This window comes from Ambystoma mexicanum, chromosome 7p (assembly GCF_040938575.1).
Source record: "Ambystoma mexicanum isolate Mex_15411 chromosome 7p, UKY_AmexF1_1, whole genome shotgun sequence".
Taxonomy (NCBI): domain Eukaryota; kingdom Metazoa; phylum Chordata; class Amphibia; order Caudata; family Ambystomatidae; genus Ambystoma; species Ambystoma mexicanum.
Genome location: NC_090939.1, coordinates 270,736,930 through 270,761,986, shown reverse-complemented (window position 1 = coordinate 270,761,986; position 25,057 = coordinate 270,736,930). Strand labels below are relative to the sequence as shown.

Sequence of the window (25,057 nt, the reverse complement as noted above, 5' to 3'; positions counted from 1 at the left end):
TCACATTATTTACTGGAGATACTGCAGTCCATGTATATCCATATGGCTTATTCCCATTCCTATTAAATCTGATCACATTAGATTTTGCCTCACTAATCACTAACTTATTAATGGAAGTATACGAGACCACTGAGTCAATAAGGTATTGAAGAACTTGCATGGTCCACAAGGACCACCTCATCGGCATACACCAGCCATAATACGTTCAAACTACCAATCCTAGGATAGGTCAAAACTGCGGAGGCCAGGTGATCACCCAAGTCTGAGAGGTAGAGGTTGAATAGACACAGGGCCTGGATGCAGCCCTGGCGCAATTCCCTAAAGGTACTACATTTCTCAGATAGAACACTGCAGGCCTCACCTGCAAGCTTGTGTCTTCGTGGAGAAACTTGATTATAGCTAAAAGTGAGGGCGGAGTTCCCCATTTATTCAGTTTATACCATCCAAGGCTCCGATTCACACTATCAAAGGCTTGGCTAAAGTCAATCAGTGCTGCTTACAGAGGGGGGGCATCTTTGTACCAAGGATTCTTCTGGAGGTAGCACAAGATGAACCCATTCAACAGCGTACCCATCCCTCTTCGAAAGCCTGTCTGAAAGAAGCCTGGTCTGCCTACAGATGCAGCCTACCCTTCCAAGATCTTGCTATCTGCGTCAAGAAGGGCGATCGGCTTATAGTTTACGGCAAAGAACGATTGCCCTCCTTGGAGATTGGAATAATAATCAATAATTTCCATAAAGAGGGGCTGCACCTTGTAGCCAAGATATAAGTAAATAGCACGAACAACACATTAGCCCACAGCGCAACATCATTCATCATCCAGCGGCTCTAAATCCAGAGATTTTCCTAATGTGCCACTCGAGGTCTAGGGCATCAAAATCCAAGGCCCAATCGGTGTCTGTGCTAATGTTGTGCCAGTCAAAATCAGAAGGCCTATACAGTTTTTGTAAGTGTGATGCCCATACTTCAACAGGAACTGAGTTACTTTGGCGTACCCTCTGGGAAGTAGAGAGTGGATTAATCTATGCCCAGAATATATGTGTTTTTAGTAATAACTTCATGAAGGATACATTACCAGATACTCCTTGCCATGTCCTGGACACTAATATCGCACTCACCTCGATATTGGAACTTTAAACCTCAGGCACTATAGGACCCTTTATCCATGCAACAATATGGGACAACATACAATTGGACTTTGGCCAGAACTCGGGCTCGTTGAGTACACTTTGGCAAGCCTTTAAAGTTTATATTGGGGGCAGCGCCATGTCTTCTGAAATGGGCGTCTTAAAATCCATCCGGAAAGACATCGCGACCGAGATTCGCTATGCAAATAACCCTTTCGACAGCTCTTTAGGTGATATTAAGCGGGCGTTGGGCCTCTTCATGAGCATGCCAGTAGAGAATTGAAATACTTTACGAGACCTTCCGCAGCTCGCCACTACGGCCAAGGCGACCACCCGGGCACCCGAGGAAGGATAGCTCAGGGGCAACGCATTTGTCTTGTAATCAAGACAACAGTGCAACATCATGGGTTTGAATCCCGATCCTGCGCGTAGAAACCACTCGTTGGTATCAAGTACGTTATAAATGAACAATTAAAATAATAATATAACTAACCTATCTAGGGTCCTGAAAAATGAGCAAGGTGGCACGTCCATACATCTTGTACATAACCCAAATGGGGTATCGGTACATGATCTTGTAGGCATTAATGATGTGTTCCATGATTATTATTCCCAATTATATATTAGCAAAATGATACCCGAAATCGAGGCCTTCCTCAATGGCATACTGATTACGTTAATATCAGATGCTACCAGTGACGACCTAGAACTCTGTATCACAGCAGAGAATATGGCAGCCATCAGGGACCTGCCTACTGGCAGATAGCCTGGATTGGCTGGACTTGGCGCTGAATTGTATAAGACCTATCATGACTTACTAATACCACACTTATAATCTATGTGGGATGAAGCCGTGCTCGCCTCAGAACGTTCCCTGACTGTGCGGGAAGCTAATATTATACTAATGCTTAAATCTCTCAAGCCTCCTACAGAGTGCTGGTCATATCGCCCTCTTTCCCTAATCAACACAGACATTAAAATCTACACGAACGTGCTAGCCAACTGCCTCTTGTCCTACATGAGGCACACTGTCCAAGTCCAGACAGGCTTTATTCCTGGTCACTCAACAGCTCTAAGCACATGCCATTTATTTAACATTGTAGCACAGATCAACCCCTCCGTTCAAGCAGTGGCTGTATCATTAGATGGTCAAAAGCCTTTGAAATGGTGTCCTGTTGCTTCCTTTTTGCCGTGCTGCGAAATGCAGCCTTGGACCTAATGGCGTTTTAGATATCCAACTGCCTGTTGCTAGGGTGTGCACTAATGGGCAGCTCTCTAAACCCATTCATCTCATTAACTGTATGAGGCAGGGTTGCCCCTTATCCCTGTCCCTGCTGCTTTTCTCCATGGAGCCGCTAGCAGACCTGACCAGATCCAAACACTCACATAGGGGAGTGTGGATCGTGGGTACACCATAAGTGATATCCTTTTATGTCGACGACATACTTTTATACATTAGGGATCAGCACATCAGCCTTAACCCGGTGCTCAATGATTTTGTTTCTTACGGCTCCTATTTGGAACTCCTGATCAATCAGACCAAATCTAACGTATTCCCACTGACGGATGTCACAATTTCCACTCCTGCCCTCAATACGTTAAAATGGTCAATGACTCACATTAAATATCTGGGTATATGGGTGAGCAGAATACATCACTCTTTTCTAAGAGATAACTATGAGTTATACTCTGCACATCTGGCCAATAAGCTGAATGGATGTAAGTCCTTTCATCTGTCCATTGCTGGGTGATTAGCTCTAATAAAGATCATAGTTTTACCTAACTTGTCCAAATAATTTCCCTTTGGCCTGGCGGAGGATATTTTCACGCCCTACATGTTAACCTATCTTGGTTCCTCTGGCATGCTGGCGCTGTGAGGTAAAAATTATGCCACTTTATCAAACAATACTCTGATGGTGGGGGGGGAATCAAGGCCCCAGACTTCACACTCTAATGGATCGCAACCCAAGCACACGTTGTTTCTTACTGGGTCTGGCCCACACAGCTACCTCCTCATGTAAAACTGGAGCGTGCAGGAGACAACAATATTTCTTTGACAACATAGCTATACTGACTCCTGCAAGTTTCACCCTCTCCAGACCACATTACTAGCATGGCAGAAAATCTATCTCCCATCTGGCTTGACTGCACCATATAGTAAACATCGCCCACTATGGCGCTCAACCTGTATCCCTCCCACCATGGACTGGACTACACAAATAAGCTGGTTTGGTGTAAGCACCAATGCACTGGGTGACTTATTTATCAATGGCTCATTCCTGATACTGCAAGTGCTGGCTTCTACCCGTACATTGACACTACTATTCAAACTACATTATTATAGGCTACTAGCAGCAGCCAAGACAAAATGGACCAGTTTTTCAAATGGACCAACTGAGGACCCTATCCGTACTTGCATTACTTGCTCACAGATCTACCGACGTATAGTATCCATGCTATATGATCTATTCCAGAACGCGACACCAGACATGGAGTGTGGACTTTGGGTATCAATGTCACTGATGTAGTCTGGTGCACTATGTGTGCATTGATGGGCTCCGTCTCTCTGTTCTCTTTTCTGCATCTTGAAATTGAAGGTTTTGCATCGGCTGCACTATACACCAGCAAGAATGAAGCACATAGACATAAATAATAGTGGCTGCTGTCCCTGCCGTGACTCAGACGCAGCCAATTATATACACCTGCTTCAACATGCCCTGCATCGCACTCCTGGAGTGGAGTTTTTGCTACTCTTGCAGCAATAATGTGGACAGACTTAGACCTGTTTGTCGCAACCCTCAAACTTCCTTCAACGTAGATTCCTTAATTTAGGCTGCCTGTGGTTAAGCGCTGCATACTTAAAAACTGGACTCGGACCGACTGCTGGCTTTCCAACCTCACCCTCGCGAATGATGCTGAAGAATTATACACCTCCATGTTGCCGGGCACGTTCAAACCAAAATACATTTGGGCCTACTTTAATAATTTGTTGAGAAGGCCCGTTCTTGAGCCATCAATGTTACCTGAGCGCGCAGAGCAATCGTCCTCCCTGCATCTGCCATGGATTTGGCTACTCATGTGCTGCATGCTGACCATAGGCCTTGAATGCCAGCATTGTGCAGCGCAGCCTGTGTACCTGTCACTGTTATCGTATGTATATCATTGAGCAGTACTGTATCACCATAATTACAGTTGTATGTTGCCAAGCAAAAATAAATAAATAAATACATGTTTAAAAAAAAAAGTAATCAGGAAAGACCCAGATCTCCCTATTACTAAAGGGATCACCCTCCCTATCTATATTAACTAAATGTGCTTATGTGTTGTCAAGAAGTCAAAAAGTAAGATTCGTTCTCGGTCCCCTCCTAACTCTTGCTGACCCTACCACTAACGTGAATAAATCAAAATAGGCCAACAGAATGGCTCTTCTCCTGGTTGTCTCTCTTCTTGCTTGCTTTCTCTTTACATCTGTATCTGATCTCCTGGGGTTTTTGATACACAAATGTATATCTTTAGAATATAGGTTTCTTAAAGTTACTTCCCTGATGTGTCTTGAGGTTTTCTTCATGAGCTCATGTAGCTCTTCTCATATACTTCTAAGCCTTGCATTCTCTTTAATGCCAGCTTTACCACACATTTCCTTAAAACACTTTCTCACACTCAGGTCTTTACTTGTATATCTCTTATATTCTTGAGGTTGAACATTCCCTAGGTTTTGTATGACCTTATCCAAATTTGAGTCCCCCCTCTCCTGGGGTCTTGGTATTGGATTATCCTTTTTAAGTTTGATTTCTCAATATTGGTTACTTATTTGTCGTGGGCTTTCACCTCTCTTCAAGCCTCAGTACCTAAGGGCTTTGCCCTTTCTCCCAGGGTATTCGCTTCAACTTTTTATCTATTTCCCAAATAGCGCTCTGTATGGTTTTCAGATAACTCAAATAATCATCTAATGTTTGACTTTCATATTTGTGACTTTGAGAGGTTTCTCTTTTCCCAATGCGTTGCCCCTACGGCCTCCCGCCTCTCCCATTCTCCCCAGTATCTTTTCCGATGCAGGGGAACCTCGCGGGGCTCTGGGCGCATTCTGGTAATTGTCTTCTTGATGGATCGTGTCTGGCTTCGCCGGCATAGCGTTCTCGGCTCCTCTGATGTAGGCTGCCATCCACGTAAGTGGGCAGCAAGGAGCTGGCAGTAGGCCCTCCTCCGGTGGTCTTGGTGTCATTAGTTTGTCTCGCCCACCACGAAGCAGCCATGGTTACATCACCACCTTGACTGGGTCTTGGCTTCAGTTTCGGACAACAGTTCTCCCGTTGCATGATTTGTCGGCTCTCAGGCATCTCACTCTGTCGTTCTCCCCTTTCCCAATGTTGCAGGCTCTGCAACTCCATTCTGTTCCACCTCTCCAAGACATAATCATGTAAGGGGGCTTCCCCTGCGTACCATACTCTCTATCCTCACAAGAGCTACACATCCCAGTTATACACACCTCATTTCTTTAAAGAGACATCTCTTCTTTCTTGGTATGGCTGTTTTGTTCCCACATTGCCTGACACCAAAAATAGGGATGACGTATTGATCTTCATCGCAGGCAGTCCCATATATGCAGATATGGTATTGGGTCTAGGGAATTCCTCATCGAAATGTGAGCCCTTGTCCCCTAAAGTCCCACTTGCCCATGTCCCTAGGGAGGAGGGACAAATACCCTGATTCATCACAGAACATGCTTCTGACATTGGCTTCTCCTGGGCCTGTTTCTGAAGGAGTGGTTGTGATCGGGTACTTGGGGCCAGAAATACAAATGTGTTTGATGCGAGCAATGTGGCAGGACCACAGTGTGCAGAGCCACAGACCACGGTATTTACATACCCTTTCCACCATTTTCTATTGTCTTGCATCTGGCCTTTGGGTTTTGAGATGATTCTTGCGCATATCCATGCTGCTGCTACCTTATTTACCTGTCGCACTTCCCTACTAACGAATACCAGTAAATCATGTGATGCGGCAGGAGACTCTGCCCATTTCAAGTTATCTATGTAATCTGAGTTTGCTGACATGGTTTTCAAAAGCAGTGCAGGAAAGGCATTTTGGTCAGCATGCACAAAGGTGACTGCTCTCGACAGTTCGTCTTAATTTCATAAAAGGACAGTAGTTTTTTGGTTGTACTTATGATGGTCATGTGCCTACTGGTGGGGCTTAAGTTTGGGTGACCAGAGGATCATCCCCACACCACCACTGGGATCTTCAAGCACACTATGTATTTTGTATTTATTTAAAAATAGGGTAACACTTTGAACAGCAATGACTTACAAAATAGGTAACAGAGCATAGAGGTAGTTGTAGGTTAATGTGCTTATACATAAGAGCATTGTTGGATTGAACAACGTATACTGGGTGGTGAAGGGGTAAAGAGTAGGAGCAAATACCAGGTATCAGGAATGGAGGACATCATTTTTAACATTGAGATCCTGAGACCAGTAGTTATATATTTGCATATTTCATAGAGTAGTCCTGAGGGCAGAATTTAGTAGAAGTAGTTTGGGCATTTAGGTTGGGTAGGGGGTTTAGGGCTCCGTCCATTTCTTGCAAGTTGGCTTGTGCCTCGTTTTGAAGAGTTCAGCTGAAGCAATGGCTTTGATGACCAGGGGGAGATCACTCGACTGGAGAGTTTAAAGTAAGAAAAAAGAGGATCTGGGAGGCGGTAACAGGGGGCGGGGAGTGGTCGGTTTTGAAGAGTTGAGGAGTGGCGAGTTTGAGAGGGAGATGTGTCATCACTGATTTCCCTGCAGTGACCCCCTCCCATGTGGCCAGGGGACCTGATTCTGACCCTGGGGGCAGCTATGTGAGGGAGGGTCACATGGGAGGAGACAACTACCAATGGGTGGGGGTGGTGAAACTATCCAATGAGACGCATTCCTCCTTTTCGCTTGAGGTCAGCCCTATAATGCTCACGTCGTTAATGGCTTGTTGTCACCTAACAGTTCCATCTTTTAGTGAAAGTGAGAAAACCTTTGCTCTATATCACTCTAGTCAAGCCCCCATTTATGACTCAAACAATCACAACTCATAGATAACATCTTCTGTTTTTGATGTGTCTTTATGTGAAACGTTTGAACAACAACATCCAAGCAATCCAATAACATATATGGACTTCAACTCCCATAAATCCCCCGGTACTGACACAAGGAAGAGAAGGAAGGAGTGTATGCAAACCAAGAGACGCCAGAAGCCCAACATGCAGCCTAGTTGTTTTACTGGACTTAAAGTGCACGGGACATTTAAAAAAGGCATCCCCACTAATGTAAAAGGCAGTGTGGAAGAGACCTGTGCAGAAGAAAGCCGTGTGAGAAAAGACGTGTGAGAAAAGACGTGTAAATCCATGCGACTCGTGAGCACGAGACACATAGCAGTGTTACGAGAAGGGTGGAGAGGTGCAGCACGCACACCTGAAGGACCGTAGAAGCACTGGGAGGTCCAGCACAGCTGCTGGCTGTTCGGTCATGCTGAGAGGCAGCGTTCTCCAGTTTAGGCAACAGAGGAAAGCAGGCGAGTGACCGCAGAGCTGCAGGACATGCTGGGGGAACGTCTACACCGTGTGAGAATCCAACCCAATGAGGGAGCTTCATCGCAGAGGCACGCCAAGAGTCGGAGACGCTGTGACCGACCAGTGAGTCTGCCAAATGTTGTTGGGAACCCCCGGGCATACCGAACTGCATGCAACAGAGTGACCGAATGGTATGAGATTGCTAATACGGACAATACTCAAAAGTGGTTTGAATGCAAATGAAACCAAATACCAATTGAATATACTATAAGAGAAATATTTGAATGCCGACAAGGTAAAGTACAGCAACAAACCCCAAGCAAGTACAGATGCATGAGATGCCAATGTGGGGGGAAAGTTGAAGCAAGTGCTACTGTAGACTGATATACCGAGCATATACATGCTACTGTGGTATAGTGAAAAGAACAGTGAAACAAATGAGAAGTCCTGGAATGGGAGTACACCAGGCAGCTGTCACGACCTTAGTCTCAGGCCAAAGAACTTGGGCTCTCTGGCCCTCGCCACAGTATTGTAACAAGCCCCGAGGGGCCCAATTCTGCCCCTCTCTGGTCCCTTGGAGTCAGTCCTGGCGCTGTTGGCATCAGGCTCACATGGCAGGTGTGGGTTTCAATGGCCAATGGACTAACATGGCTGCACCCACAAGGACCAATGGGGAACTGCAACAAGCAGTCTAGCATCCAGGGCGGGGCCACCCCAAAGGCACCTGGGATACCTGCTGGGTATTTAAACCATGCCTGACCCAAGGCACGCATTTTGCGTTATTCTGCTCTAGCAGCGTGACGGTCACCGGGTCCTGCTCAGCATCTTGGCCTGCATGGGCGAGAGGAGAAGAACCACCACAGTCATCCGTACCTGCGCAGCTTCAGCGCCTCCATCCAGCCGGAGTCTTCTTGGACATCACTATCTTCCCCAACAACATCCCTGGGAAGAAGGACGAGAATAAGACATTAAGTAAGCTTATTTACCAAGCTCTCCTGGAAGTCCATCGCCACTCGAACATCGTCCATTCGGCGACTGGTCCCTTCAATCACCTTCTTCCAGGATTCCTCCCGCGACCTGCAAGGAACAGCAGCACATGTTAGCCAACTTTCAAGGATGTTCACAGCGCCGCGCTTTGCGCATCTTTTACCTTCTCGAGCACTGCCTCCAGTATCCGCTTGTTTTCCACCATCATTCCTTCAGCATCTGCAAGAAAGGAGGAGAAGGTTACTCGGAACATCTACAATTACAGACATTCATTCTTAATAGGAAAGACTTACCTGGAAAGTGGAGTCGCAGCCAGTCTGGACTCCAGGCCCACACCAGTGAAGTGACTCGGCGGAGCGGTGCCCAGCGACGACGCGCCCCTGCCCAGTACGGCAGGACCGAGAGCACACCTTAACGAAAACCAAGAACTGACACCTGGTAGCACAAACCCCGGAGAAGGTGCAGTGTTCCCAGTAGCATCCAAGACCAGTCGAGTGGCATCCCTGTGGATACAAGGTGAGCGTTACAGATGACATTGGGAGAAGACACCTGGCAGGGGAGTTTACCAGCAGATCTGAAACCGCCATAGAAGGATTCCTGACAGGGGAGTACACCAGGTAATTCACCAAAGTTACAAGTATAAAGATTCTGAAATTCTGGGAAGATACCTGGCAGGCAAGAATACAAGGCACCTAAAGTTGTATACAAATTCTGACATTGTTTGAAGATATCTGACATGGGAATATACCAGGAGATCTGGCAAACTCATAGAATGATTCCTGGCAAGGGAATATAGAAAGCAATCTTCAAAAGCTGCAAGCAGAAATAAAGAAAGACCGTTAAGGAAATTAGTGTTTGAACAAGAACTTTGTGAGTCTAGTACAAAGACACAAAGGAACTGTTTGATAAAGAGACACTTTTGCTATCCGATCTAAAAATCCAGGGGAAGGGAACCACTCTCTGGATCCAAGGGTCTCTCCTTGGAAAAAAATGTTTGTTGGAGGCCTCCTTATGTTTTTGATTGTGAATACGTTTTGCTAACCTCAAGTCAAAGACATCCTTGCACCCTTTGTTGTTTTTGTTTGTAGTGTGAGGGCCAATTTAGAATGTTTTTGACATCAGGACAACTGTTAAGTTCCTGACTACTTGACACAGACAGAGATAGTTTTTCTAGGTAGGGAAATGCCTTTTTAGAAAACAGCTAGAGCTGCATTGTTCCAACTCATTTCTGTTTAATAAAATCTCTGACTTTGAGAATATCACAACTTTGTGTCCTCCTCTGATTGCTGACCCCTCACTTATGGTGTTAGCAGTGGGATCGGGCCCAGGCTCAGTTGACACAAACTAGGGGTCCAACACGAGCAGAGTAAGCTCTAGCCCCACAGTTGTTATATCTGGGAAAGAGTGAATTAACATCGCCTCTCCCACTAGTGGATCATGCACCCAAGAATCCAAAATAGGTTCCAGTTCCATAACGTTTATACCTGGGGAAAGATCTAAACGGGTCCTATTTTCTAATAGTGGGCTGGGACCTAGAGAAAGAACATAAGAGCCCTTTCGCCATCTGGGCCAAAGAGTAGGAGTTCAGTTTCTCCCCTTGACTTCCAAAACCATTTTCTCCACTAGGAAAAATATGGAGGGTAACACTTACAACCTTTTATTTCCCCACGTATACCAAATTCCCAGTAGGGACAAAATAATAATTTCCATAGAACTTAGGTATGAAATCCCTGCCAACTCATTTATTTATCTTATACCGCTGGGTGAAACGAGGCAAAAAGGAAGATTAAAGGCATCTCTTGTCCAGTGGGGAGGAAATGCAACTTGCGCTCTTAAAGTTGTCCTACAATCTGATGAAGATTCAGAGGGGTGAGCCTATAGGACTTTTGGTGCATGGCACCCTATGGGAGCATCTGTCCCTGTCTGACATTAGGAAGGGAGATGGAGAGAACCCAGAGAAGCAACTTGATGGGATGTGGGACCAAGAATATAGTTTGTATGGCACGAAGCTGGAGGCAGAGAAAAACTCTGACTCTAGTTACAATCAGAACGTGTCAAGACTACTAGGGGAAGAGAGAGGAGCTTCTGATGCCTCAATAGCACAGGAGATCCCTCGTCCCTTAAACGCAAAATTGTATTGCTCCCGAAACTATGGTCACTCCGTTATATTTCCCAGCGAACATTAGAACATCTGAACAGCCAGTAGATGCCTCTTTAGTCGGGATACCTGACAAGGAAATTAACAGCTTTCCCAATTCCCCACCACCTAGAAACCTTTCCTGTCCCTTGTAGACCGAGAACTGCAAAGGTTTCTCAGTCCCAAAATGTCAGTCTCCATTTTGGGCACTACTCCTACTACATCTGGGAAAGATAGATTTTCCCCTGAGCAAGATGCCCTATCAAAGACATCCACTCCCCCTGACAAACAGGAGATCCTAGAAGTAGGAGGCGAAATGAGGAGGTAGCATCATCTCCCATGAGAGTCAGGATGATTGCCTCATGGGAAGAATGTGGACTGCCTCCAGGGCATTGCCCTTTGTGAGAAACCTGACGGTATTCTCATTTCTACTCCTGTTGGATCCTCTACGCAGGTGGCCAGGGAAAGGCCATCACTTTTGGATCCTGACCCTGGGGGTGGACAAGCAATGGAGGATCACCTGGGTGGAGGGTCCTTGGGGATTGAGAATGGGATGCCTTCAGGCGAGACATGATATCCCCTTACTCTAATGTCAACCAACCTAGCCCTCCCCTGACCTTTGTGGGTTGTTGTAGATCAACTCCCCTTCTTTCCTCTCTTGGGACACCTGATAGTACTGAAACGAAGAAGAGACATCTGAGAGTAATGAACATCACTCACTTTCACCCCTTAGGTACTGGGACGAAGAAGATGCATGCAAGGTATGAAGGTCAGGCATGTCCTCTAAATCGGGGTTAAGCAGAATTGAATGATGAAATACATCTGCAACCTATTGAAGGACCACAGGTGTATTAAGGACAAAGCCATGAAGGCGTGAGAGAAGAGACCTGGGGAACTTGGACAGAGATCACCGTAAAATCCCAGGAATCTGGAGGCCGCTGTGGTGGGACCAGAGGTCAAGGTGGGATGCCGACCGACATCCTCAAACCAAGGCAAGCCTCCTGTGTGCAGAGCAAAGTCTCCCGTGTGAAGTGGGAGCAAAAGGAGCTGCGGCGAGACACGAACAACAAGGATGCTGTGTCTGGCCTCTCGGAGGCATTGAAACTGCCTACACCAACCAAGCTCCTGTCCCCACGTGAGCGGGGCTCGCAGAATCCAGAGGGAAGAAGGAAAGCAGCAAGGACCGCTGCAGGAAGACTCGTACAACCGGTAAGTGCTGAGGAAGTTAACCAGAGACCGGGCCGCTCTGGCCAGGCTGCGAAGGTTGTAAACGGCGCTGAGGAAGTAGATAATTCAATTACAAATGGAACTACGACATTAAATGAATGAATGAACGGCAAGTGGTGCAAAAAGAAGTAAATCTGCTCATATTGAATACCGAACTGAAAGGAAACAGCAAAACTTGCTAATATTGACTACTGAACCAAATGCATGCAGCAGATCTGCCAAACTTGAATAACGCATTGAATGAAATGGCAAACCTGCTAATATTGAATAACGAACTGAATGCAAATAGTGAACTTGCTAATGTTTAATCATGTACTGGAAGAAAATAGGACACTAAATCGATTGAAGGACTCTGCAGAATTGAAGTCAAGTTTGAGAAACTGTTTGGTTTTGAAGTTGACTTTGAAAACCATTTGTTTGTTGAAAATCAAACTGCTAAAAGGAGAACTAAAGGTTTGTGGTTATGTGAACTGTATTGGTTGTATTGTGTGGTTCGCCAACTGCGCCAAGACCAGAGAACCCCCTATATGCTGACAAGGATACCTACTACTGTGTCAAAGGAAAAATACTATTGATGCATATAAGGCCTCGGAAAATAAACACTGGGCTGTGAAGAATTGTTGGAACTTAGCTTAAAGACAAAGCTTCAAGATACTTCTGTTTGGGACATCTTTTGATATTGAACTTGGGGAAGGGAACCCTGAGACTTGTTGCCATGCAACTGTAATGAACTTGAGGAACGGCATCCTGACATTTAAAAAGATGTGGAACTATTACTTTAAACCCAAGAGAATGTAACTTGAACATTGTGGTGAACTTGTTGATATTTGGGGAAGAGAAGCTGAAGAATAAGCATGAGCTGGAAATAGCTTATAACTTTACTTTTGGAACACTGTTTAAGTTATGGTTGACATTCCTATACATTGTTTTGATGTTAGTTGTGAGGACAAGCATAGGTTTTGTACACAGAGACTTTTAAGTTGAACTTACTGACACCAGGCTATCCTTAGTTTGTTTAGGAAGGGAAATCCCACCTTGGCATAGGGCAAGTTAGACCTTACGCCATCCTGACATTTAAGCTAATAACATTATTTTTGTTACAAGTAATCTGTTGTCTGTGTCTCCTTCCATGATGCCAACCTCACACCGTTCGACCAGGAGGAGCACATGATGCACCGCCAAGGACACCACTCAGTGGTTCACAGGGACTAAGTTTCGATGCCAGGGAAAAAGGGGGTGAAACCAAAAATATATCGTCTATTCCACCTCCATCTCCTCCCTTACATCAGAAATTATGTGATTATGCCTTGAAAAGAATAACAAGTGTTTAGTAGTACTTATTGTAAATGAGTTGGTTGGTAACTAACTCTTGAGAATGAACAGTTATAAATGTTCCTGGTACAACGAGCTTAGTGTGTGCGAATGCTGTGAAAAAGTGGTCTGCGGCGGTCCGTGGCGAGAGCAGGTGAGGCGGCAATAACGTAAGCCAAATGGAGGCTAAAATATGCCGCGGAAAGCTGCAGCAAAAGGGAACCATTACAATCTACGTAAGCCCAAATCACATGGGAAAATAACGGTATAAAAGGGCTGACAAAGACACTTAACAACCCTGAAGCAATGAGCGCCCATGTAAGCAAATCAAGTAATCAAGTGTGGAAATGACAAAGAACATGGCCGCTAATCAAAATATAGGCCAAATAACTTACTTTAAACCGGGCACTAAAGTAAAAACTGAGAAAATTCTGTCTAAACCCTCTATTGATCCACCCGTGGTCACAAACAACATCAGCACCACACCTGTGTATTGTTTGACGAAATTGACGATAACGCACTGCTAGATCTATGTTAGCGTCTTTGTGGCACAACAAGTTCCTCTGCAGAATAAATAGTGGAGACTGAACCCCCTGGTCAAGCATCAGTCTATTGTAACCGCCTTCAGGAAGAAAACACACTGCAGCGTCTTTCACTGACTCCGAACCTGTTCCCGCCTACCGCTAACTCACTGAACAGTGTGTATTACAATGGGTAATGAGTTGATTGAAGCCATAATTGAGGTGTCCCCATCGAATGAAACTCAAACCCAAAAGATACCCTAACTACGTCTGCTACCCAATCGCCAAATCTGCTTAATTTCGCCATAAAAATTCTTCTGAAAAACAGTGAATTGTTATAAACACTGTGCCACACTAAACACCAATCCCTTGTGTGAAGAAAGAGCAAGTATGGAAAAGAGTGAAAGTAAGCAGCCATGCTCCCCTGCCATAATCATTTCTACTCAGGACGACCCAGACTTAACAACAGTCGACCACGATAAAACACTGGACTCACCCGAAACATATCCGACACGCAAACAAAGACGCCATACTGCAAAAAATGGTTGTTCCCAATGGTGGTGAAACTGGAGATCAAAGCCAACCACTGAACTCTACAATAATGTCTGTGGCCAGCCAGCGGGTCAAATCAAAACGAGCAAGGAAACGAATAAATAGAAAGAAGAAATGTAACCAGCAGAATATTGGAATGCCTACTAACTGGCATCTTTGATGAAGACCTTAACTCTATTCTATCCAGCAATCTTAAAAGCTCCACTCAAGTTCTCACCCTGGGAGACTTTAATTTAGGCTATAATGACCCGTAAGATCACATCGCCAGTACCATAGCTAACACTCTTACTGAACTAGGTTTCACGCAAAGATGCACAGCACCCACTCACTCAAAAGGTAGAACACTTGACTGGGTAGCCGATTATAACTGCCAAGCGAATATCACAAATATCTCACCCCTAACATGGTCCGACCACTATCTAGTATCCTTCATGCTCTCTGACAGACCCCCTCCTCTGCCTACCATTGGGGCCCCACCGGCTTTCACTAAGAATATGACAGTAGAAAGACTTATCCCTAATCTACTCCCCACACTCAATAATCTCTCTGTGAACATCGATCCTGACACCTTGGTCGAAGAATACAACAAGATTATGGCCACCTCGCTGGACCTCATCGCCCCCCTCAAACTCGGACCAAGCAAACCAAAAACCCACCTCAACAAATGGTACACACCATGCCTCAAAAACCTTAGGCAGCAGAAAAGAAACTGCAAGGCCACTTGGAAAAAATCCCCTTCAGTCGCAAACAAACTAAAACTTTCCAAACTAGTGCACTCTACAAAAAAAATGTATTTGGCCAAACGAACCTCCTTTTGACTCTCGCATATCCCAAGCTAAATCCAAAATGAAAGAACTCTTCTCTATCCTTAAAGAAATAGAAACCCCCATAGTACCTCCTGACACCTGCACCAAAGATAAAAACTGGTGCTCAGAAATTCAAAATGCCCTAGCGAATAAGATTGCGAAAAGCAAAATCTTCAGCAAAAAAGCTTCCCTTAATGTTACTCTTCCCCCCAAAAATCCTGGACAAACTCACGCCCACAGATATAACCCGCTTCAAGTTCTCCAAAGTCAATACACGTGAAGTTGAAAAAATCATCTTATCCTTGAAACCATCCAATTGCCAGGGAGATCTGTGCCCAGCACAGCTTATCAAAGACGTTGCCCGCGAACTCTCCCCTTTCATTATGAAACTGATCAACGCCTCCTTCGCCACCAGCTCCATTCCTACCAATTTAAAACAATCTTGGGTACGACCACTACTGAAAAAACCTACACTTGACCCAGCCACACCCACTAATTACCGACCCATAACAACTGTCCCCTTCTTACTGAAAATTCTGGACAAGGTTGCCTATGTACAAATACAGAAGCACCTGGAAGATCACCACTTATTAGGATCCAGACAATCTGGGTTCCGCCCTCAACACGGGACTGAAACCGCACTCATTGACTTAAAAGCTCAGATCGACACGCTCAGACAATGGACAAGCTGCCCTACTCCTCCTCCTCGACTTGTCTGCAGCTTTCGATCTGGTCGATCATTCTGTCCTATGCTCACACCTCCATTCTTCAGCGTACTTCTCTACTGAGGCCATCACCTGGATCACATCATTCCTTAACGGCAGAACCATGAGGGTCTTCTCTCCCACTGCTGCAGCAGACGCTGTACCCATCACCTGTGGTGTACCACAGGGCTCCTGTGTCTCCCCTACACTGTATAATATATTTACCAAGGCCCTTTTCGATGATCTGGATCATCTCGGTATCACCTACACCAACTATGCAGATGATACCCAGATCCTCCTTCCGTTTTCTGGAGATTATGGAAAGGATTTGGCCTTGCTAAATAGGGTATACATCATCATCCAGGCATGGATGGCCACTCCTGGACTAGGCCTGAATGATGATAAAACAGAGCTCATCATCCTAGGTACCACCTCCAGCCTAAAGAAACTGGGCCTGGCCTACAGTTCCTTCATGATTGACGGGAATAACATCACAGTCGGACAGGAGGTCAAAACATTGGGATTCTACCTGGATTCTAATTTCTCCTTCAAAAGACAAGTGAGCTCCTTAGCATCTTCCACGGCATACACTTGCAAATTAATCCACGCAGCCAAACCATTTCTTTCGGCCAACAGCTGCCTTACACTTGCCAGAGCCCTCATATTGTCCCGCCTTGACTACTGCAACGCCCTCTACTTGGGATCGTCCAAGGCCACCACCAGTAAGATACAAACCCTCCAGAACAACGCTCTCAGAGCAGCTCTGGGCATCTCTAGAAGGGAACACATAACAGGATTCACCCGACAACAAATGGCTCTCCACTAAAGATAAAATTCTCTTAAAAACGGCATCACTAACCCACAAAGCTCTCAACAATGCTGCCCCAACATACCTGGTCAATAGATTTCACAGACAATCCTCCTTAAGACCTGTAAGAACTGCATATAAAGACTGCCTATCCGTTCCCAACTACAAACGCGCCACCATAGGGGGAAACAGCTTCCCGGAAAAAAGCAGCCAAGCTGTGGAACTCCTTGCCTCCAAATCTCAGAATGGACCTGCCCTACCAGAACTTCCGCTCCAAGGTAGGTTCATGGCTGCAAACAGAGGCCCACTAGGACAACTAAATGCTGCGCTACCCGCACACACTGTAACCACGTGTGCTTACCTGTTTACATGTATATAATGCCCGTCTACCTCACTGCTGCTTTGTATAGAACACTGGTTTACCTTATTGTCCTATGTACATGTTATGATGACTGCAACTAAGCTTCGAAAATTCTTGTAAATGCTGCGCCCTGATAACTTTGGGTACGCTCGCGCATTATAAATAAATAAACAAACTGGCTTCTGCCCGACATCCAACATAGTGATGTCACTCGGGATTCGGTCAGTTCCTTTAATGTGCCGAATGAAAAAGACCATCTCCCTGGCCAGCAACCTGCAAAGAAAAACTGCAATCAGCAGGCACCCTGTAATAATATGGCCCTTCCTTTACCAATAATGAACCACTGCCAGCACAGATACTTGATACAAGAGTAGTGGCACTAGGGGAGAAGCGCAATACAAAATCTAAAAGAAATCTATATAGAATGACTTCTCAAAAATTCGATCTTTGCAGATTTTGAAATCATGCGATTTCGAGTTTATTGAACCCATGAAAAGAAGCTCTGGAGCAGTATCCCGTATTCACTGTCCTCCCCTCCACTGTCTCGTTGATCAGGAGCGAATATGAATCAATGGAGTATTTGGGATACAACCTAAACAAGGTCATACCCGATATTACTCTATCTCCATGCTGTGAGCGGTGTCGAGAAGTGATTCCCAAAGAAGTAACAAACAATTTAAAAAAAGCACTGGAGCTAAACCAGTGTCTTGACAACCAAATGGGTTGGAAATGGCTTAGCATGTGAAACAAATGGAAGCTCCAGAAAAATGAGAGCTATCAGTGCCCTTGTGGAATATCAGAGGCGACTCGCACTTAATTAGTGGAGCACCTCCCTTAGTACTATCGCGTCTTACCCAGTATTCATGCTTCAAGAGACGTGGCTGACCACCAATTTCCATGTTAACAGTCACGTTGTGCATCAAGTAAATGCTAAAAAGGGGACATGGGGTCGTCCATACAGTGGCTTAATTATTGGGGTGAGCCATGAGTTTGAATAGAATTGATATACCAGGGGGTTGCAATAATGTATTCGCAATTGAATTTAAACTGAAATTCCCCCCCTCCCCTGATGCACCATACATACTATTGATAAATGTATACGACCTGCCCACCTGCAATTTTACTACAGCTCTAATGGATTACATTGATGCAATAATAACGCAGTGGGCTATCCTCTCAAACTGCATGATCATAATAGGCAGAGATTTGAATGCCAAATGTGGCCCATACGAATTGAAAGCGGTTATGCATAAGAAGGCAAATATCCGTGTGATAGCCCACACTAAACCCAATGCCAAAGGAATAATGTGGAATGAGTTTTTGGAAGAGTGATGTTTATGGTGGCTGAATGGTAGAACCATTAGCGATACACCTGAGAAACCTACAAAATGAGAAAATGTGCATTCTGGTCTAGCGCCCCCGCAATATGGAGCGACCTTACCAACCAACATAAAAAAAACTGTGGCTCAATTGCTTTTTACAGTGCAAAGCATAAAACAAAAATAGCTAAATGTAACCACTCTAGAGCTCCCGGCCCCAACGGCTTATCAACTGTGGTGATAAAAGCTAACCTGGAATCGTGAGCTGCTATCCTTCACTTACTTTTTACTAAGGTATGTATAGAAAGAAAGATACATACTTCGTGAATCTCTTCCATCCTGATTCCAGTGTTTAAATCCACTGATCGGCTGTTACCTAAGAACTTCCGCCTTCTCTCTCTTTTAGACACCTCAGGGAAGGTGTTTGCAGCAATAGTCCTAGACCACCTCCAAAGCTGGACTAACCAAAGCAAACGTATGCATCCCTTTTAAACTGGCTTCAGTCCTGGCTCAAGTAATCTACATAACATCAGGATGCTAGCTGCAATTTTATCCAAGGCAAAAACATATGACCACTCCTCAGTCTATTTGACATATGTAGATTTTAGCGCAGCTTTTGACAGCATTGGTCGCCTGGTTTTGTGGAATAAACATACGAAGATGGTTTGTGCTACATGGTTAGTGGAAATCGTCATCGCCCTACATACCAAAAATATTGCACAAATAAGACTGGACAAGCAAGTACTATTATCTGGTCCTATTAACAAAGGGATGTTAACTTGCTGCCTTGTTTAATTTGTATTTAGCAGATCTATTGACCAGATTGGAAGAGAGAGCTATATGCCCAGCTAAATGTACAAGTCTCAGCAATGTTATATGTAATGTTCACATTACAGATGCCAAGATTCGACGGTCTATGCAAATCACTATGATAATACAAGGATTTGTTACAGGCCATGCTGGATATTCATTGGCTGGTATAGTGATACTAGAAAAACAATGGTTTATACCAGTCATTGCATACGGGCTGGAAGAACTTGCCGTTACTGAGTGGAAGTGGGTGGACAGAATTGCAGTTTTTCTTTGGCGCACTATTTTCAATCTGCCCCATAACTGTCATTTTCAATATGTGAGGTTGCAACTCGGACTAACCTCCCTTAAAGCCATGATTCTATTGAGGCGTGGCATGCTATACCTAAAAGCGTTAACACATCCTGTATGCCCAGTGCTGCAGATTCTGGGTCCTATAACTAACATCAGTAACAGCAATAAAAACCCATATGTATATGGACGTTCAATTGGCGAATTTCTCACTAAAGCTAATTGGACACCATTCACCCTTCGTTGTGGTAGTTATGCCAAACTAAAAAAAGCATTCACTTTCACTTATAAGGTCAAGAAATGGGATTGGACCAATAATTATATCCACTTAAGTGAATTACACAATTATATCCACATCCTAGGTATAGTGCGCTATTACCTACACCCCCACATTTATTTGGTAAAATGTCCTGATCCTGCTGTACGAAAGTTTATGCTGCTAATGCGTACCAACCAACTTTCTGTTCGCGCCCTATGCAGCGGTAAGTGGAAGCTGACCCCTGATCAGAGAATATGTTGCATGTGTAAAAACATTAATAACATCGAATCCGTCAGACTTGTGCTAACATGATGTCCACCCTTAGGGTCTGTCATTCATGACCCTAGTCACAAGATATGTAAATCAGTATGCTACAATTAAATCGATGGAATTCTGGCAGTACTGCCTGAACACTGAGTAAGGACGTATGCACATTGCACTTTTCAGAGTCTGGGAAAATGTTCTACCGTTGCTGGATAATGATAATGATAATTTATAATGAAGTAATGGATTATCTTATTTTATGTTTTGATATGTACTTTTTAGATTTTGGAGCACTATATAAAATGATTACAAGATAGAATAATATTAGTCTAATAATTTATTGAAAAGTATATTCAATGTTTTATGTTTGATTCTATTGCAAAATATGTGTTATGAAAAGTTATAAAAGTCTGATTTTGTTTTTACGAAACACAACTATAAATAAATAGTCCTTGCTTACCTCAGTGTGTGTTCCACTGACCTGAAAAGCAACTGTAATAGTATATTACATAATTAGGTTTGACCTGCCTAGAATAGCTGTTTGCCATTCTTGTGTTTAGATGTCGCTGACCATGGCCTGCCTGGTGAAATCCTAAATTAGTTTTATTTTATTTATTTATTTCACATTTTTAAAGCGCTCACACAGTCCGGGGGCATCGAGGCGCTGTTACAGGAATTGTTTTATTTATTTGAGTTGCGTAATTGTTTTTTTTGTTGTCTTAGTTGTGTATTTATGACGCACTTAAACACCCAGAGGTTTCTAAGCGCGGACCCGGGGATCGAACCTGTGTTGCTTTGTGTTGTCTTGCTTCCAAGGCGCGCACGTGCCGCTGAGCTATCCTCCCGGGACAAATTAGTGTAGAGTTCTTGCTTATCTTAGACTGTGTCCACTGAATTGAAAAGCAACTGTAATTGTATATTCCACCAAAACGGTTGTGTTCGCCTAGAATAACTGTTCTCCTCAATTAGTTATAGGTATATACTGTTCCTTGAATCTGTGTTCCATTATTCAGAAAAGTATCCTGGTAAAAAAAGTTGATTTATTATGTGATTTTCTTTGCTGAATGTCACTGCATAACTGATAAGGGTCTACTACCTGTGTATTACTGAAAGTAATCAAAAAGTTACTATTGGTTTTACTCCCCATGAATAGGTGTGACCTATACTAAATGTGTATGAAAACGTTAGACTTCCCCAGAATTACTTTTTGGTATTCTGAAGGTTTTATGCTTTGGTCTGTGTACTGTCAAGCATTGTGGTGTGTTTTTATAAATGTTTCTCTATGGCCAGTACTTACCCCAATACTTAACTTGACCTACTTGTATTTATAATAAACCTTTATTTTTATAATGCTTCTAGTTGTAAGTGTTTCTGTTGAATCCTTACGGGTTCTATGTGCTTTCCTACAGCCCTCTCTCCCTACTAAAATAAGCCTGGCTGCTCTGTCTACGCTACCATATACTCAGGTGGTGCAGCCTTATACTAAGAGTGGAGTCTTGTACTGTCTCAGTGGAATGGTTTTACTCCGCCCTTAGTTGGACTACAGAAAAACGGTCCTAGCATGGCCCAGGAGCGGAATGAATACAGGAGAAAAACACCATTTACAAACCAACATGAATGGATACGATCCACCAACATCTGCTTCAAAGACAAACGGTACTCAAAACAAAAATGTGGGCGATCAGTATTTTCCAGGATAGCAGTGAAACTCTGGAACTCACTCCCAAAGGAAATATGAACAACAGAGGATCACCTTAAGTTCCTGAAAATATTAAAAACATGGCTCTAACAGTCCGAGCTGAAGAACACTTCAGAGCGACAAATGATATTCCCACCGCAACTCAAGAGAACTTTACGTGACTGGATCAGTCAAATGTCAACCACAAACACACCAGGAACAAGACTAAGGGAAAGAGCCAACTCATCACAACAAACTCAAACAACCCCAACCAACCATACAAATAACTCTCTAACTCTGCAACACTCCGCATATCCACCACATTACATAACTGACCCGATAGAAACCTCAGACACGAAAAAAACACCAAACTGCAAACTCTTCCATCTCTCCACAACACCCAACACACACAGGAACATTTTCATACAACACACAAATACCAGCACACAGTGACCGTTTTTTAACGAACTGAAGCTACCAACCGCACATCAAAGCTCTCTTGCACTTTTCCCTCTTAACCCCACTAACCTTCCAAACCCCTTACTTTTCAGATCCGCCTGAGCACCAGGAGACCATGAAAAATGGCAGCAGTGCGTGGTACAAGTCCCCATAACATAACATAACATAACCTCACCTGCCGGCCTCAAATTTATGTTTTTCTCTCTAGTAATGAAACCGACAGATCCTGCATTGCTAATGTTGCTTTTCCCTACAATTTCCACTTGGTGAAATATAAGGTAAATACAAATATGAATTGAATATTTGTCTTTTCCTTTCAGATGCTATTGATATTCCAAGCCCTGGAAGCCATTTTGTTGAGGACTGCCAGCGATCTTTCACATTTCAGTGTGGTGGGCATGAACATAGTGAGAAAGATAATAAATGTATACATGAAAGTTCTCTATACATCTTTGTACTCACAAAGTCACAGGTAAGTGTATGTTGTTAACTTCACTGCTATCATGTGCATCTTTTTAGGATTCTTTGTTTTCGATTTTCATGTTCTTTTTAGCTTGGGCCCCATTTCCCTTTTTACTGTGGTTCATTTTCTTTGTCTCAGTCGCTAAATCTAATATCATTACCATAGTTTTCCTTAACTGTTTTCTCTATGAACATCAGTCAGAAAACACAGGCTTTTGTTGCGCCTTTCATGCTGTAGTTTCTCTTTGGAGTGTTCCCTAATCTGGTCACAGGCCCCTTCAGAGGTGATTGTAATCGCCACTAGGAACAGAAATGTTCAGATGTTGCCAACATTGGTGATTTGCATTCAAGGCTTAGTACTATGGGGTGCTCTCTTTAGTACATTCCTTAGTCCACTCGGCTCGGTTTCCTTTCGTTTACATGGCCAAATTAAATAGATATTATCAGAAAGAACCTCTCGGAAATGTTAATTTAATTCTACTGGCTGCCATGTGTGTCAAAGTAACAAAACCTGTTTTAGTCTCGGCTGACTTAATGTTAATGTTATGACGACAGTTTTCTATTTGAAATGTATGATTAATGTTAAGTTCACAAATATCTCGGGGTTGATAACATCTTTTGATCGTGAATAGCTCTCCCTTTAAGTCTTTGATCTCGCTGCAAGACTATTTGCTATCCTAGAATTACGATTGTGTTTATTTACCGCAGCACTTGGCAATGCGCATTTCCTAGGGGTTCTATATGTTTAGATTAGATTAAAAGGACTTGCAGTACCTATTTGTTAACTGACCTCTCTTTGTTGTCTGTCAAATTAGGGTACTAGTTGATGACATGTAGCCGAAGGTAACTGATCATTGTTTGTGCCTGGGCGACGCAAACTGGACTCCGATCACAAAACATTCAGAGTGGTTTTCATTAATTTATTTTTATATTGATTTGGGTAGAATTTTATTTATTTATTTCATTTATTGTACGCCCAAACCCAAGGGTATCACGGCGTAATTTACAAGTATACTTGGTCTTAATTGTTGCATGTACAACAAATTACAGTGGTACAGTGTGCTTACATAGAAAGAATAACAGTGGTACAGTGTATTTAAAAAGAACGAAATATACAAACATAATAGCTAACTAGTGAGTAGAATTACGATCTTACATTTCAAATTGCATACAATCCTGATGAGCATGACAAAGGTTTTTTTTACAGAAAGTTATCTGGGCTGTGTGGTGCTCAGCTATTGTCTAACTATGAATGTGTCTAGGAGTATTTGTTAAAGAGCCAGGTTTTGAGGAGTTTCTTGAATATATTTAAGGAAGGCTAGTTAATAATATTTGCTGGGAGTGAGTTCCAAATTCTGGGAGCTGCTACAGGGAAGCTGAGGCTGCCTGTTCTTGCATTCTTGAAGCAAGGGATGTGTAACTGTGTGGACATTGGATCTAAGAGTTCTGGTTGTGGTTTTACATCTTGGGCTTTTGTTGAGATAGATGGGGGCATTTCCTGAGACACATTTATGTATAAGGGTGAGCGTTTTGTGGAGTATCCTGGCTTGGATGGGGAGCCAATGTGCCTCTCTTCTATGTTGAGATATGTGATCCCATTTTTGTTTTTCGCCTAGTGCTGCTCTTAAAGCTTTATTCTATAGAAGATGCATTTTTTTTTTATTTTATTTTTTTTTTTTTAAGGTGCCTAGTAGGAGTATGGTACAGTAGTCGATCTTGGCTAGAATTGGTGCTCTCGCGAGGGTGCTACAATTTTGTTGAGTAAGGAAAGGCCGACTCAATGCGATAAGTTTGGCAGTATAGGCTGTGGAAGAGGCAAGGGCACTGATGTTTGCCCATAGTGAGACTCTAGTCTAGATGGGCCCCTAAGGTTTTTACTTGGTTAGAGATGGAGATGGGGGAACCATCAATGGTAATGGCTGTGTATTGTGGATCAAGTTTGGCTAGTCGGCGGGAGCGCCTACTGTGAGGATTTCTGTTTTTTCTTCGTTTAGGCATAGGCTATTAGCCGCCATCCAGTTCTGGATGATGGAATACATTTTATTCGCACAAATAGTATCCTGTTCAAGGTTGCCTGAAATTGGGATACGTTTTTGTGTGTCGTCAGCGAAGTTGGTATATATTACTCCCATTGCGTCTAATGCTGCAAAGAGTAATTTGGTGTTAGCGTTATAGAGAGTTGGGGAGAGGCAGGATCCTTTGGGAACTCCCACCGGGACTGAGATTGGGTCTGCTGCTATATCGCCTATGGCTACTCTGGATGTACAGTCCGAGAGAAATGATTTAATCCAGGTGGAGGCTTCCTTGGAGAAGTGGAAGTTGTTTGCTAAAGTTGAGCACAGTTTACTATGATCTACAAGATTGAATGCCGCGGACAGGTCAAGTAGCAGCAGAATGCATAATTTCCCTGTATCCCTGACCGCGTCCATCTGT

At 43.8% G+C, this 25,057-nt stretch overlaps 1 protein-coding gene across 1 annotated transcript in view; it reads left to right on the top strand.

Annotated features, from left to right (window-relative positions):
* Positions 1 to 25,057, top strand: part of URB1 (URB1 ribosome biogenesis homolog) — a 2,274,827-nt gene that overhangs the window by 161,382 nt on the left and 2,088,388 nt on the right. Inside the window, exon 3 of the mRNA XM_069636341.1 lies at positions 22,483 to 22,634. Within this exon, the coding sequence (XP_069492442.1) occupies positions 22,483 to 22,634 (152 nt within the window). The remainder of the gene's footprint in view (positions 1 to 22,482; positions 22,635 to 25,057) is intronic.